The 17370-nt window shown below is 35.5% G+C and overlaps 1 protein-coding gene across 6 annotated transcripts in view; it reads left to right on the top strand.

Moving 5' to 3' along the window:
- Positions 1-17370, top strand: part of WDR17 (WD repeat domain 17) — a 94990-nt gene that overhangs the window by 44907 nt on the left and 32713 nt on the right. For all 6 annotated transcript variants that reach the window (XR_005018148.1, XM_036838485.1, XM_036838489.1 and 3 more), the window contains 6 exons: positions 4969-5220; positions 7093-7215; positions 9693-9877; positions 10484-10652; positions 13221-13312; positions 15753-15835. Coding sequence is in view for 5 of the 6 variants with exons in the window: in XM_036838485.1 (XP_036694380.1) it covers positions 4969-5220; positions 7093-7215; positions 9693-9877; positions 10484-10652; positions 13221-13312; positions 15753-15835 (904 nt within the window). In the remaining variant the exon portion in view is untranslated. The remainder of the gene's footprint in view (positions 1-4968; positions 5221-7092; positions 7216-9692; positions 9878-10483; positions 10653-13220; positions 13313-15752; positions 15836-17370) is intronic.

The following is a 17370-nucleotide window of genomic DNA, read 5'->3' as shown; positions in this document are numbered from 1 at the left end:
GTGAATCAGCTATACATATACATATATCCCCACATCTCCTCCCTCTTGCGTCTCCCTCCCACCCTCCCTATCCCACCCCTCTAGGTGGTCACAAAGCACCGATCCGATCACCCTGTGCTATGCGGCTGCTTCCCACTAGCTATCTATTTTACATTTGGTAGTGTATATATGTCCATGCCACTCTCTCACTTTGTCCCAGCTTACCCTTCCCCCTCCCCGTGTCCTCAGGTCCATTCTCTACATCTGCGTCTTTATTCCTGTCCTGCCTCTAGGTTCTTCAGAACCATTTTTTTTTTTTTTTTAGATTCCATATATATGTGTTAGCATACGGTATTTGTTTTTCTCTTTCTGACTTACTTCACTCTGTATGACAGACTCTAGGTCCAACCCTTCACTACAAATAACTCAATTTCGTTTCTTTTTATGGCTGAGTAATATTCCATTGTATATATGTGCCACATCTTCTTTATCCATCAGACCATTTTATTTTAAAGAAGATTTATTATATACATTTTTAAGAAAGGTGAGAATAACTGTCCATGTGCTTCTTTACACCTCCCCTCTATGCTCCTTGTACACATCCTCTTGCTCCTTGTGGTTGCACTGATTTAACACGGGGAAAGTGTCATCTGTTTTAGAGTAGAATGGGGAGTTCTTTGCTTCCTTTGGATTTGTTGTCTCAAATGCCCTCACCCAATCTGTTCCATTCTCTGCATTGGGAGCAAATTCTGGTTATAGTTGGTCCCTGAGGCTCACAGTTAAGTGACATAATTTGCAGACTTGCTCTGTGCCCATCAGGTAAATACTACTTCCTCTCCCTCCTGTATTCTTCATCCTCCTCAGCACCAGGGAGGTGATTTTGGGACAGTAAAGACCTGCCCTGTGTCTCCTCCTCTTGCCTCTCTGCCCCCTGGGGTGTTATGTAGGGACACTCCCCATATCTCCCCCTGGCTGGCCCACACCCAGAGATTTCATGGGGATCGTGACACTTGCATCTTGCAGAATCTGTGCCGCCTGAGCTCGGAGGAGAATAGTGGGGATGTGCTCTTATTCTGGTCCATATTTCATTTTGGGTATTTTTCATATTTTGTAATTTGTCATTGTGACCATCTCCTTTTTCATTGACTAGGGCTTTCTTTTCTTGCTTTATTGTTGTTATTGGGCATTTTTGAAGGTTTTAATCTGTTAAGACATTGAGACACAGTATTATGTGTCTAAGCTCTGAAATACTGAGACATTATATGCTTATTTTGGCATAGAAAGGAGAGGCAGGAAAATAAAACCTCCTGCACTTTTCTGTTCAGGTTTATGTCAGGGTAGAAAGTATAATATTTCAACAGTCTGGCCTGTGTGACTTCCAGAAGAAGCCACTGGTTTCCCATAACTCAATCACCTGGCTGTTAAACAAAGTAATTTCTGCATCTGTGCCCTCATCATCAAGTGCTATTTTTCTGGATCCACCCATGTATTAGTTTGATAGGGCTGCCCTAACGAAGTACCACAATCTGGAGGGCTTAGAAAAACAGAATTGTTTTTGTCTTATTGAGATAGAACTGACATACATCACTGCATGAGTTTAATGTGTACAGCATGATGGTTTGATTTACAAATCTTGTGAAAAGATTTGCTTAGTGAGCATGCATCATGTCATATAGATACAATAAAAGGAAAAAGAAAAAAAGGCAAAAATAAATTTTTTCCTTGTGATGAGAACTCTTAGAAAATTTATCATCTCACAATTCTAGAGGCCAAAAGTACAAAATCAAGATGTCTGGCAAGGCCCTCTGAAGGTGCCAGGGAAGGATCTGTTCCAGGCCTCTCTCTTAGCTTCTGGTGGTTCCTTAGCTTGGGGTAGCATAATGCCAGCCTCCCCAGGGTGTTCCTCCTGCGTACATGTGTGTCTCTGTGTCCAAATTTCCCCTTTTTATAAGGACACAGTCATGATGCATTAGGGTCCACCCCAGTGACCTCACCTTAACTTGGTCATCTGCAAATACCCTATTTCCAAATAAAGTCACATCAGAGATACTGGGGGTTAGGCTTTCAGCATCTTTTGGGGACACAATTTAACCATAACAAACCAATACAGACTTCTTGACTTCATTATTCTATAGGGTTTTTAGCAATTAATATGCACAAAACATTAGTATAATCCTGCTTTGTGTTTTCCTTACATATGCAAGAGCTAATGGGTCATGAAGGAAACACTACTTTTAAATTCTGACACTACGTTCTAAATTGCGAGTTTAAACTTTGAGACCATTAGCATTAATCCAGTGTTGTTATATTTTTACTTTTCCTGAAGAGTGGTCACCCTTACCTTCTTAATGACTTATTGGCGTCACAGATGATTCTGTTTCTATGTAACTAGATGGAATTTGTGTCCTCTAGGTTCTTGCAGGAGACTATGACCTCAAGCTCTCTGCTGTCCTGTCTTTATCTCTCTTGGAAGAAATAACAAATATTCATGGAGGACTGCCCACAATAATGCAGTTCATCCTTCATTGTGAAGCGGTGACTTTTAAACTGTGCTCAGTATGTTTGTGGATTTATATGTGTGTATTGGGCAAGGGTGGGGATGGGAAGTCTTGGTAGGTGATCCAGCTGGGCTTCAAGCCTCCTGCTCCCTTTCAGTCTGCAAAGCACCACTTTATTCTTTATTCTGTATTGGATTTCACATAAAAATTCTTGTATGAACGGGATTCCAGGGCCAAAAAAGTTGGAAAACTACTGTTTTAGCAATTTCAGGTTATATCCTTAAACAAAGCCAGATCTTCAGAAAATCTCTCTCTTTTTTTTATCTTCATACTAGAAATGTTTTAATTGAGTTGACTTTGGTATTATTCCAAGGATCTGGGTTCATCAAATTTGCATTGTTTCATTTTAGAAATGTTGTTGATGACATTCTGCCTATGTAATACTGTGGGGTTTTTTTGAAAACACACAGGCATATTTATTTCTCGTCTCAGTTCTAGGAAAAGTTATGCTCCTGAGCACATTTTCTGTTTGTTGTTTTGTTTTATTTTTATCCTATGGACATTGTGAATTGTGTAACCTTTCATGATTTCTTTCTTCTTTGCTTTGGCCACCCAATCTCAAAGTCAAAATTTGAACAGCTATGTGGATTTCCACTATCCTCATTATTTTATTTTTCAACCCTAGTTTTGCCTTGCCCCAGTTTTTGTTTTTCATAAGAAATTCTTCTTATTGACTTATTCATATCCTATGCTTCTGTTCTTATCTGACAACACAAGTTGCCTGATAGTTGTGTAATAAAATAGAACGTAAGTAAATAATAAAATAAATAATGTATATAAATAAAAATACCATCAGCTGTTGTTCTTACGACGGGATGCAAAATTTCACAGATTCAGTTTTCTGTCTTTTATAATAAAAATGTTGACACCAGATAGAACAGAAAATGATGATGCAATTCATTATAATTTTAACTGTAAGTGTGGGGCTTTAAGCAACATGATTTAGCTTTTACAGTATTTGCATTGCAAATTTTCTCAAGTTTTTTGTTGCTGTTTTTTTTTTTTCACATGCTGGAATATTTTTAATAACCATAGATACTAATGGGCATATTCAAATACCTAATAATTACTTAAATAGCTGGTACAACTTAGGTTAATCATTTTTCTACCTCTCTGTGGTTTGTAATGATTAGCTATATTAATATTCATTACTATCTGTTTTATCAAATAGCACCTTTAAAGATGCTTATTTTGGGAAAGAAGAAGTAAGCAAACTTTTCTTGATGGTTACTGCAAAAGTTTGATAAAGTCAAATAAGAGAAGCTTCACATGTACCTTCTATGATTATATATGCAAAATATCTAAATAAAATACTAGCTACCTAAGAATAACATTATATTTAAAGAATATGTTCTGACGAATTAACCTCAAGCCAGAAACTATAAGATTTTTCAATTAACTTTACAAATATCTTATATATACAAGGAGATCTATTTTTTCTGCTTTTATAATCTGATACATTGAAAAACAGTATGTAACAAAGACATTGCAGGAAGAGCTATGGTATCTTTCAATAGTGTTATTTTTAAAATAAACACTTCTTTTAAAGTTTACAGTACTTAGGAATAATTGGTACTTCTGTTAATGTTGTAATCTTTAAACTTAGTGTTTCACTGCCTTTCTGTTGTGAATGAGAGAACTGTTTAATTGGAGTTCCCATTGGTGCGTGCCTTTTTTTCCGTACCGCCAGTGTGTATATATTTTGGAAGAAATAAGAGGATGGTTTGCTGATCCTTTTCTTCACTTAATTTCGCTTGTTCCATCTCCCTGTTTTTCTGGCTGCCTCTTTGTTCTGGTAGCCAAGAGTGAATTATGACATGACAAATGATAAGGATGAATGAGGACAGATGACAATAAACATTGGTATGCTGTTTACCGTATGTCCCACTGTTCGAAGCACTTCAAACAACTAACTCGTTTACTCTTAAACAAACAAACTCTGGTATCGTTATGTTCTCCACTGTAAAATAAAAAAACTGAGCACACAGAGATTAAGTATCTTGGGACTAAGATCTGGACCCAGGCAGCCCTCCAAAGTCTGTGCCTTTAGTCAGAACACGATGTTCTTCCCTTTGGTAAACACTTCCCTATCCCTATGCTGTTGTAACTCAGTGAAATTGTAGTTGATGACAAGATGATGTATATCATTTTTCTACGTCTTCTTCTTACAGCTTTTCAGTAACAAATAGAAAAACATACAGGGTACTGGGGATTGCCAAAGCAAAGCGGTCCAGTACAACTTGCATCCTTAGGACAAACTCTAATTCCCCTGCATTCCCTTGTCAGTTATGACTTCTGCATAGAAATGCCAGACTTGTATTCCGAGGGCTCTCAGAGATCAGTGGTATGCAAGGAGAAAGTTCATGCGATCTCAATTATTAATCTTATTTTGGAAATTTTGTTTAAAATCATCCTCTTTACATTTTCATAGGTAACAAAAGTCAGAAACATGTTCTGAGACCGGAATCTCTTGAAGGGACCGACGAAGAGGATCCCGTTACAGCCCTGGAATGGGACCCACTGTCTACTGATTACCTCCTAGTGGCTAATTTGCATCGTGGAATTCGCCTCGTAGATTCGGAATCACTTTGTTGCATAACAACATTTAATTTTCCCAGTACAGTAGCTTCTGTGCAATGCTTGGCCTGGGTTCCCGGTGCTCCTGGCATGTTTATAACTGGAGGTAACTTTACCCTACTCCCAGAGGTTTCAATATGTGTATATTCTTTAACTGAATCAGGGAAATTGTACTTTTATTGGTTAATTTTGTGTAAAACTTAGTAATATCTCAAACATTATTATTATAGTAAATACCTAGTTTACTTTTATTTATACAGTGCGTCATTAACACAATGACAAATAAAAATGAAAAGAAGGCCCAGTTTTCCAGGTTTCAGGTAACACTGGAAGATGTTATATATGTACACACATGTGTGCATGTCTGTGTTTGTGTGTATACAAGAGACAAAGGCAGTTCAATTTCAGCCGTGGCAGGGTGACAGTAAAAATACTGGCTAGAAAAACAGTTTGTCTGGCTGAGGAGTTTGTCAGCCTCACTGAGAATTTTGACAGTCGTGATTTCCTAATCATAAGAGAATTTAGCAAAACCAAGAAGTGACGGGCGATGGGAAGGTGGGGAATTTAAAATAGTAATTAGGAATTAAGTGACTCTACTTTTACCGTTTACTTAGCTTCAGAGAGAGAGAGGTCTCTGAAGAGACAGAGCAGTTTCAGCTACTGTATAAATACTTCCCATATCTGCTAAGTGTAAAATGAAAGACAAAGAGTCTTTATCTTTTCAACATTTTTAAAGAAGTCTTTACTTCTTTAAGCACTTAAACTGCACATAGAAGTAGATGGATTCTTATTGATGTATCTTCATTGCCTTTAATTTCACAGGATATAATTAATGATACATATATATTAATAATAATATATCTATTATTATCATTATTATTGAGGTGAGATTCACATACCATAAAAACTCACCGTGTTAAAGTGTACAGTGTAGTGGTTTCTGTGTTTACTAAGTTCTATGACCATTAGCATTATTTAACTCCAGAGCATTTCCTCATCCCCCTAATAAACCCTGTACCCATCCGCAAGTCACTCTTCATTACGCCCTCCACACCCCTTAGTCACACATGTGTGTACATAAACCACTAATCTGCTTTCTATTCCGGTGGATTTGCCTGTTCTGGACGTTTCATAGAAGCAGAATCATTCAACATGTGGCCTTTTATGTCTGGCTTCTTTGACTTAACGTAGAGTTTTCAAGGTTCATCCGTGACGTAGCCTGGATGAGTACTTCATTCCTTTTTATAGATGAATAACATTCCATTGTATGGATATGCCAGGTTTTGTTTATCCATTTATCAGCTGATAGACATTTAGCTTGTTTCCACTTCTGTGCGGTTATGAATGCTGCCGTGAACATTCGTGTGCAGGCTTTATGGGGACACATGTCTGTAATTCGGTTGGGTGTATATGCAGGAGTGCAGTTTTTGGGTCATAGGGTGACTCTGCGTTTAATCATTTGAGGAACTGCCAGACTCTTTCCAGAGTAGCTTATTAAGGTGGGATTTTTGGAAGGAGGGGGCTTTCTAATTAGTCTTCAGGTATATCAGGCAGTCTTTGTTTGGCTGCAAGTGAGCAAGGAAGCAGTTTACAAACATTTCGAAAGGTGAAGGATTACTTAATGGTAGAGGTGGAAAGTTTTTGGTGGCTGGCTTTCCTAGAGCAAGTGTGTCACTGGGGTGCTTTTTTGTGGTCACATTGTCATAATGATCTTTGTCGGGGAAGCTCCCAAGGCAGGCAGTCTCTTACCCAAGAAAGGGATTTGGAACAGAAAAAAAAAGGCAAAACGTGCCAAAAATTGAAAGGATGAATATCACTTCGGCTGTTTCTTTGTATTATGATATAATATTACTGTGTGAAGAATGTCAGTAAGTGGTGCTAAAAATCTGGCAAGTTGAAATTTTGTTATTTTTTATCTAGGCATTTTATGTTTCAAATAAAATTTGTTAATATAATGCTTTTTTCTTGATCTGACTAGATTCTCAAGTGGGTGTTTTGCGCGTTTGGAATGTTTCCAGAGCAACACCTGTTGAAAACTTTAAGTTAAAGAAAACAGGGTTTCACTGCTTACATGTACTGAATTCTCCTCCAAGGAAGAAATGTAAGTAAAAATATCAAAATTTGATATTTTAAAATATCGTACTTGCTGCTATCCAATAAAATGAGTAATATAATGATATAAACTTATCAAATACTGCTACTGAAAAGCAAATTTTAAAAAAATAGCCTTTGACAATATATGTGCTAAAGGTACCATCAAAGCCACACAATATCTAATATTGCTAAACTGAAAATATTTAGAGCAAAGTTACATTTAAAAATGCTATTAAGTGAGGATATTAAGATAATCTCAAATAATCTACATGGGGAAAATGAAACAATGATATTGGTGAAAATAAAAATTATCAAGAGTGATGGGATTAAATAAAATTGGGCTGGGCTTCCCTGGTGGCGCAGTGGTTGAGAATCTGCCTGCCAATGCAGGGAACACGGGTTCGAGCCCTGGTCTGGGAAGATCCCACATGCCGCGGAGCAACTGGGCCCGTGAGCCACAACTACTGAGCCTGCGCGTCTGGAGCCTGTGCTCCGCAACAAGAGAGGCCGCGATAGTGAAAGGCCCGCGCACCGCGATGAAGAGTGGCCCCCGCTCGCCGCAACTAGAGAAAGCCCTCGCACAGAAACGAAGACCCAGCGTGGCCAAAAATAAATTAATTAATTAAAAAAAAAAATCTGGAGTATGCGGGGGGAGGTTTAGAATTAGAATTTTTCCTAAATGTGAGGGAAAAGAAATTGACTTCCTATTTAAGTCAACTGTGGTTACTCTGCATGGGTGGTAGTGTTTCTTTTATTTCTGTGTGGATCATAAAAAAACTTGGGGAAAAGAGTTTAGTGATTGAACAACCTAGAGTTATTGATTCCTCCTTACTCACTACTGTCTATGATATACTAAATAATTAGTGAGGCCTGTTCAAAATAACGTTGTTTTGGTTAGCAAATTTAGTATCTAATTTTGTGGGCAATGGCAAGTAGTAGAAAATCTCTGTATTTGAACCTCCAGTCTTTTCACAAATTTAAGCTTTTCCTAATGCTTCTAAATCCTGGAAGCTGGAGGGTCTAGAAGCATTAGGACTGGAGAAGTATTGATAGTACGCTGGGGACTGACATATTGTTTATGTATCCTGCATTTTTTGGAGCTATTTTTTTCTTTGTTTATTTGCTGTGAACACCCATCTCATAAGATGACTGAAATATCATAGGTTCTTTTCTTCCTTATTTTTTTCTTATTGCAAAAGTGGTCCAGGCCCATTAGAGAAAAATCAGGAAATATAAAGAAGCACATACTGATCTTGTCATTTTTGAGTCATTCCTTTCAGGTTGTTGATAGTTTTTTCGCCCAATTTTTTAATGTAACAGAAAGTGTGGAGTAAGAAAAGTTATGTAAAAATGAAAAACTTTAAATGTAGACATAATCATCAAATTCTGAAAAAAGATGAATTATGGATAGATAGGAGCATGAAGGGTATCAAAACCACCTATAATATCAACAAATTAAAATATTAGAAAACAGTCATGGATTATATTAATTTTAACCAAACTTCCAGCAAAATTTCGTTGAACCAAACAAATGCTTCTTTTGTTATTAGTGGTTCATTCTAGTTTGGACTGCCTGTCGTTCTCCGATTCTAAGAAATGAGTATTACCCTAATGAACGCAATAAGAAAGACTTTATTATATTTGAATCAAAAAAGACAATATACTGGGAAATAGTTATCTATATTCCAGTGTGTAATTAATCTAGATTGGTCTGATAATTTATGGTGGTATCATTATTTTGAATTATATTTACAAGAGTATATTTATGTTCTAAGGAAAAGCTTTTTGAAAGAAGACAAAATATGTGATAAAGAATACAAGGAAAATAACTGAACAAGGAGACATTTATGTAATTGAAAGTTGGGGAATTGAAAGTCTGTGAACAGTAAAAATTGAGGAAGAAGAGAGAAATTAAGATGCAAATGTATATCAGACAGTTGTAATTCTTAATTTGGGTGCTAAATTAAAGTAAATTATAAATAATCTCAAAAATAATTATTTTCATTGGATTGAAAATTAGTGGAAGAGAGTTATTAGTTCTAAAAGAAAAAAGTTCACATGCATGTGTGTTTGCTTGTGTAGAGGAAGAAGTAAGCTATTACATCAGCACTTTGAAAGAAAATTTTAATTCAGAAATAATCATGCTGTGCTTTAATTTATGGGGCAATAAGAAACCAAATATTCACCACATATTGTGATTCCTCAGAAACTAATTTTCATTCATTTTTCACCACCTGCACTTCTGTACACCTCTTTTCAAAATAATATCCCATTTTGTGTATATAAATATATAAATACGGGCAATGCTGCTAAAGTACTCCTGGGGCAGAAAATCTGATCATTGCTTAAGAGTTTACTGATATAAATTCTGGATAAAAGAAAACGAAGAGCGTCTTTGTAAATTAAGTCCTGTGGTTTCATTCCAGCCTATGGGAAGGTAACTGGCATAAATGTTTACTTGTTTATTTTTTTTTTCTTTTCTAGTTTCAATCCAGTCCCCAACCAAAAATCATTATACATCCTCAACGAGTGAAGCAGTACCACCCCCAACTCTGACACAGAATCAAGCATTTTCTGTTCCTCCTGGTCACGCAGTGTGCTGTTTCCTGGATGGTGGAGTTGGACTTTATGATATGGGAGCTAAGAAGTGGGATTTTCTTAGGGACTTGGTATGTCTGCGGTAATTCTTTTATACACAATACTTATTTTGTGTATAAAATGATGTTTACTTTTACTTACATATTATTGATGATATTCTAAAATTATTTTCATAGAGAATCACATATTAGGACTTTATCTTGGTTGATTGAAACATTTTAGAAAAATGTATAGAACTATTAAAATTATTTAATTGTAAACATTATAAACATTAAACTTCTTTAAATATTAATGTCCGTTTAGTTTATCAGGATTACTCTGCATTTGGTAGTTTTCCCATTATTGTGTGGGCCACATTACTCCTTTGTATCGTGGAAAATCACATAGTTGTAGTATATTTTGGAAGCAAAATGAGAAAGAGAATATTCTTTCAGAAGGAAGGAGAAGTCCACCTCTGCCGGTTACTCTGAGCTTTCTTGTTCTCATTCATGAAATGAGCAAGGTTGGATTAAGTGATTTCTAAGATTTATTTGTATTATGGAGTCATAATAATTCTATGCGTCTACGAACTTCTGTTCTCACGATCGTTAAGCCTCTGTGTAAAATAGAACACAGCCCTGCTGAGGACTCACGTTTTGTCTGGGTTTGTTCTGTGTTTTTTTACGCTGCATCCCTAGGGTCATGTGGAAACGATCTTCGACTGCAAATTCAAACCTGACGATCCCAGTCTTCTAGCAACAGCTTCATTTGACGGCACGATAAAAGTCTGGGATATAAACACACTGACGGCAGTGTACGCTTCCCCAGGGAATGAAGGGGTTATTTATTCCCTTTCGTGGGCTCCAGGTAAGAAGTATTTTATTAAAATCAGGAATACAATTAAATGACTTTCCTAACTTTTATTTTCATTTGCATTATCTTCTTCCTCACGGTGCCATCTTACTCCAAATGATGGTGGAGGCAGATTAGTACCAACATAGTTGTTGGTGCAGTTTTTGTGGGTTTTAGAATATCTGACTACCTGCACAAGCACGTTGATTTCTGGGCCCTTCTATATGACATAGTCATATAGAAAAGCCACAGGAAATCAGGATGATACTGACCCATCTAATTTTAGCTGCATTTGTATAGATATGCCTATAAAGGTGTAGTGTATTTTACATTATAGAAGTTCTGCTTAAAATTTTCATGTGAATCAAATATATGAAAATAAAACATGTATTTTCTAAAAATTATAATACCTCTCTTTCTCTGATACATCTGTTTTGTGAATGTGAATGATTATATATCATCAGAGTTTAATTGTGAGCATGTGATTCTATATAAACTCCACTTTAGTAATATTGAAGAACTTTTATGCTATAATAGGGTCTTTTCTTTGATCTCAGAATGATGCTACCTTTATACCTTCCTGTATGTAAAAAAGAGATGTCCTATGAAACCTCTGACATTTTCTCCCAAAACATTTTCTTCCTGTAATAAATAATTTTACACACCTAAAATGAATTTTTCACTTTATAAACTATGTAGAATGCTTTACTTATTTGTCCTAATACTAACATATTAATTTAAAACCCATTTATAACCAAGATATAGCTTATTTTTTAGCTTATCTCATTGTGCACAGAGATTTTTAGCCCTGAAAATATGGGCTGTCAGGGTTTTGATGTCTTCAGAGAATTTGGGAATCTCTTGGAATTTTATGCATAATTTTTAGCGTATGTGTGCATGTTCCTATGTCTGTCAAAGATTATCATAGCTATCAGATTTTCAGAGAAGTCCATGATACAAAAAAGGTAAAGAACTACTGTTTTTATATCCCTTATCTCCTACCGTGAGGAGAAGATGTAGAAGGTTTTACTTCCAAGTCTTAATGACAGCAGCTGTTCTCTGAAGCAGAACATACTTAGTGCCATTATAGATCCAAAGCTAATTGGAAAAAAATGTTACTTCACTAATTAAGAAGTAAGGAACAAAAAGAATTAGCACTCTTTTCTGCTCCCTTCTTTACCTCCATCTTCATTTTACTTTTGATTGTGAGAGCCAACATTTATTAAAGAGGATCTGAGGTCAGAGAGGTTGAGTAACTTACCCAAGATTATATGCGTAGGGAGTAGTGGTGGAGTCAAGATTTGAACCCTTGTCAGTTTGATGTTTAAGCCTGTGCTCTTAGTCACTGTAGTTTGCATTGTCACAGCAGGGCCTGCTGGGTTGAGATACAGGAATTGGGCCACCAGTGTAGTGACACTGTAACAGCAATGAGCTGATCACTCTTCCTTCTACAAAACGTATTCAAGTCTTAAACCTAAAGCTTGAATAGAAATTGTGACTGTGAAAACCATTGTTTCAAATCATAACACAGAAGGCCCAATCTTACTTAAAGCTTTATTTCACTCTCTACATTGAGAATTTGCCTTAAGAAAATAAAAATGTTGGAAAATTGAAATTCTGCCATTTTTTGCAACGTGATTACTGATGAATCACTATTGTTAGGTAAGTATGGATGAAACTTAAAAGATTAGCAAAGGTTGACACTGGATGGAAGTAGAGTAGGTTATAGATGATTGCAAAATTTCCTTTATTTTTAGAGTAGATATCACAGGAAAATTTTTGGGAGTGCAAATAAATATGGAAACGTTCCCCCAATAATTTTAGAGCACTAAAAGGGTAGCAGAATGAAAACCCTAGAAAAAAATGGTGAGGACTTTTCTTTTAGTATTTATAGTCATTTATCACAAAATAATTCCTCCATATTTTTACTCCTAGGAGGCAGATAACAGCTTTTTCTTTCTTCTAATGGAGCAAACCTCTTCTTTGACTGCCTTGCAAAAAATTCAAGACCATCTACTAACTTAGCAGCAGTTCGATTTTAACAGATTCTTTTAACTTCTTAAAAACAAAGAGCATTGCTTATGTCTTTGATGGAGAAAATGAATTTTTTCATGTGTCCTGCTTAGAGAAATACTTTCCTAACCATTAAAAAAATTACCAGATGGTCAGAAAAATGTAAATACTGACTGGATATGTAATAATATTGAGGAATTTTTGATAATTTTTCTATTTGTGATTGTAGTAGTTTGGTCATGTTAATAAAAGAGTTCCTGTATTTTAGACATCCATCCTCAAGTGTTTATTAATGAAAGAATACAGTATTAGAGATTTGCTACAAAGAAATCCAGTAGGGGGCTATAGACAAAATAAGATTGACCATATTTTGAAAACTGTTGAAATTGTATGATGGATTCATGCATTATACTGTTCTTTCTATATTTGCATACATTTGATAATTTTCATTATTTAAAAGAAAGAGCCACTTTGCAAACTCAAGTCTTACTTTTTCAAAAATTACATTTTTGAAAAGAATTACATTTGTGGCAAACATTTCATATAATGTCTAACAAATTGTTTCCTAAGGTGATTTAAATTGTATTGCTGGAGCAACTTCTCGAAATGGTGCTTTTATTTGGGATATTAAAAAGGGCAAAATCGTACAACGATTTAATGAGGTAAGATGTATTTATTGCTAGCCGAATAACATAATGTCTTATATGGCTTCACGTTTTTTAAATGCTTTTCTCTCTTAATTTATTAGTTAGTCACCAGGTGGCATTGTAGTGTTTTAATTAGCAGAAAATCCAAGAGGACATGCACGTGCTAAAATGAATTCTGAAAAATGTAGCTGAGTCTAAGATATAAAAATTCACCTAAAGTTGCATTAGCGGTTCAAAGGAATTTTGGGTCATCTTCCACAAAATTGTCTAGGCAAATATTCAAAAGTTGGAAAAAGACTAAACTCAGAACAAGACCCAAATTATAGTCCCAATTTTGTCACTGATTAGCTCTTGACCTAGAGAGGATAATATTATTGCCTTGAACCTGATTGTTCATTTATTTATTTATTTATTTTTTAACATCTTTATTGGAGTATACTTGCTTTACAATGGTGTGTTAGTTTCTGCTTTATAACAAAGTGAATCAGTTATACATATACATATGTCCCCATATCTCTAATGTTTGTTCATTTATAAGATGGTGAAGTTGGATTATATAATTTCTTGGGTTTCCTTCCAAGTCTCAAATTCCATTTTTCCATGACAAGTTCTAAAAGCTCCCCTCTTCCTATTTGTAGTGTCACAGATTGTACTTTTCCTTCTGCCTGGAGTAAAATTGTCATTTCATATTTCCCTGGGTTCTGTTAATATTTTGTAAATACGTATGCTCTCGTTACAGTATGTTAGTTGTGAATGGAGGGAAGTGTGAACAGGATCTAGGATTGTCTCTCACTCTCTTGAAATTTCATTCATTTCAAATGATTACTGTTGAAGTTTATTAAACATATAACTTACTTGATAATTACTTATATATCGAGGCTTTAAAACCATTTATACAAAAGACTGTTGTCTCTCTCTGAAAATCAAGTAGCCTTGATCTTCCAGGGGTTACGGAAGTTATGTGACAAATACAGAGCCTTAGGGAAACTTCACCAACCGCCAGTGTGCAATTTTGCTCTCAAAAGAGGAAACGTTGGCAAAGGACTACAGTTCATCCTTCCCTTTCTCTACTTAACAGCAATCCTCTCAGTTTAGCACTCCCCCAAGCCCACCTTCTGCCCTTCCCATCACCAGAACGATGCGTATCCCATAATAAATAAGGATATAAGAAGAAAAGATGAACCTGGAAAAGAAACTTTTGACCTAATTCAAGAATCTTATCCTTGGATGTCAGATCTGTCGATTTCTTCTTCTAGCATCTCGGCGTCCTGTCAACTAAGTATCTTCCTATTAGCGCTCGGCAGGTGCAGCCTGATTCCAGCAGCCCAGCCCTGAGTGTCAGGGACGTCTCTTACGTCCATTTATGTCTTTCCCAGCTCCAATAGCATAGTTAAGACCAATATCGAAACTGCTTACATCTAGGATAATAAATGTGGGGAAAATGAACACTGCCAGCTTCAGTTAACTAAGTTACACGTGCCTCACAAAATAAAATGCAGGACGTGAGGGAGCCGTAAGTGCCCCGTTCACTGGGACGAACACAGCTGATGGAGGACCTCCCCTCCTTCAACTGAGGGAGTATAGAGACTACCTCCATTCTTGTGTTCATCTTTATAAACCTACCCACCTTGACCCCCCAAGAAAGGTAAAAATAGCAAACTGGAGACCACCTTAGTAAAACAGCCTTAAAGCTCCAGATAAAAAGTCACTTTAGTCTTCCCTTAAGAGCAGCCACGATTTAAGTGCTATATAAAACTGAAATGTTTTAAACAAAATTTGGAAATGGATTGGTTGCAGCCTTTATTCACCCATTACCTAGTTGATGAATGACATTCCTATGTATAAAATATATTCTCTGTGTTTTTAAAAATTCTCATCATAACAGCTGTGACTGTATTCCTTTACCCTTTCCCAGTCCAAGAATACAGATAAATATAGAGTACAGGTAAATACAGAGTGATTTGTTATAATAATAACCTTAAACCTTCTTTGTTTCATAAAAATAAAATTTTGAAATTTAGAAGAACAATCAATAATAACAGCTGCTTGCAGCATCTCTTATACTGTAGTTTTAGGAGCCTAAATGGGTTAGAAAGCAGATAGATAACTATCTTCATCTCCAGAAGGGCTTTTACAGAAAAAGGTATTAAGCTATTAAGCAGAGCTTAATTCTACATATGGCTGAGGAAGCAGATTCTGGGTCTTTACCAGTGTCCACAGAATGGAAATAGAGCCACCCATTTATGTCTTAAAACAATGGTTTTGTTTCTTAAGTGTTGACAGCGTTACACATTCTTTAAAGTATGCATTCGGCTTTCTGCTGTTGACAATAGTGTCTCTGTAGCATCATCTAGAGCAAGTTCCTAATAGAAAAGTAATATTAGAAGAAGTAAATAAATAAGAGGAAAAAGGGGTGAATTATTTCTTATTGATAGGTATTTTACATTTTTTGAAGCATGGAAAAAATGGAATATTCTGCATTGCCTGGAGTCATAAAGATTCCAAACGAATAGCAACCTGCAGTGGTGATGGTTACTGGTAAGTACTATGTATGAAATTACACTGTTTATAAAAGATACATTTGATAATATCAATTGTATCATGTTAGCACATACATTAAATTATTCGATGAGATTCCATTTGTACAGCTCTACCTACTATCATAAATATTATTTATAAGCCCGCATAGGCACATGCTACATTGCTATGATATATCAGTAATAAATAACAATGCAATGATGTTTAAAAGTAAACAAACCACTAATTCTTTCTAAATGAACATACTACTCGAATTTTAACTAAAATACTGTGACTTGCCTCAAAGAAACTTAAAGGACTTTCACAGAGTCTAATTTTCATCACATTTTGAGGGAGTGGTATTTCAGTTTTGCAAGTGATTAAAGAGGTATCAAGTGCTCTAGAAACTTGTTCACAGTAGGTGTTATTATTTAAAAAAGGATAAAAAGGCTTTGTAAGGAGGAATAAGGTCATGCCTGTGGGAAATGCCTATTTTTAGAAAGTGACTAACTTCTCAGAAATATGTGCTTTCTTAATTCTGTTGAGTCCCAGGAAAAAGTAGGCTTCCAAGAAATATATGTAAGGGAAGAATTGCCTTTGAGTTAAAAAAAAATGTTTTTAATCCAGTGGTGCTACCCTATAGCTATAGGTATTGTCATCTTTGACAGGTAGTATAAGCACTTATGGTTGTTGAGAAGTAGTAAAGTTTATCTCCTCTTAGGTTTTGCTATACCCAGCCCAAAATCTTCTCATCCTCACTTTTTAATTTCAGTGGAAAATACAGTAGTTATGGAAACCAAAGATCTTTACCAAGAAGTTAAAATTTTCAGAAACAACATTTAGTGATTTTTTCCCTTGAAAATGACTATTTGCTAATTGATACATACCAAAATACGAAAGATGTACGTAAGAGTTTTTTGACTAGGTGATACACGATTAGCTTTACCATGTTCTCAGGGCATTACTTATTTGATAAATACCACAGTCAATGACTAAATATTTGGAAGCGTAGGTCACCACCACTAACCAGTACCCTCAAAAGTTTTGGTGGGCCCAGTGATGTTTTAAAAGGGTCTTTTCCAAAGACTTTTAAAACTTTGCAATACGTTAATTTATACACAGCTTTGTGTCCCTAATGGAATCAATAGCCCTTGCACTATGGTAATATTATAGGAGGGTATTAGAGCTTCTTTTGTTTTTGCAGTGAAAGTATATAGGATCTGTTTTGGGAGAAGGGGTCCTCTGAATTTCTAGTTGTATCACTTGAAATATGCCACGAAAATATTATATGTCTTGCAGTTGGTGAAATAGTGCATGCAACCAACACTATAAATGAGTTGTTTTAAACATACATTTTGAACTGTTAAATTTTGAAGCTGAAATCTAATGCATATGTTTTAAAATATATGTATTAAACTATGTATTTCCCTAATTAAAAATATAAGAAATAGTTTCTAAATAAAAATGTATCTCCTTTAAATTGGTTTCAGTGGGTTACCATAATTAATACTATGTGATATAAATATCCTTACTCATAATTGGTAATATTATTTACA

Source organism: Balaenoptera musculus, chromosome 21 (genome assembly GCF_009873245.2).
Source record: "Balaenoptera musculus isolate JJ_BM4_2016_0621 chromosome 21, mBalMus1.pri.v3, whole genome shotgun sequence".
NCBI lineage: Eukaryota > Metazoa > Chordata > Mammalia > Artiodactyla > Balaenopteridae > Balaenoptera > Balaenoptera musculus.
Note: the sequence above shows the minus strand (reverse complement) of the source record. Positions and strands in the feature narration are given on the sequence as shown.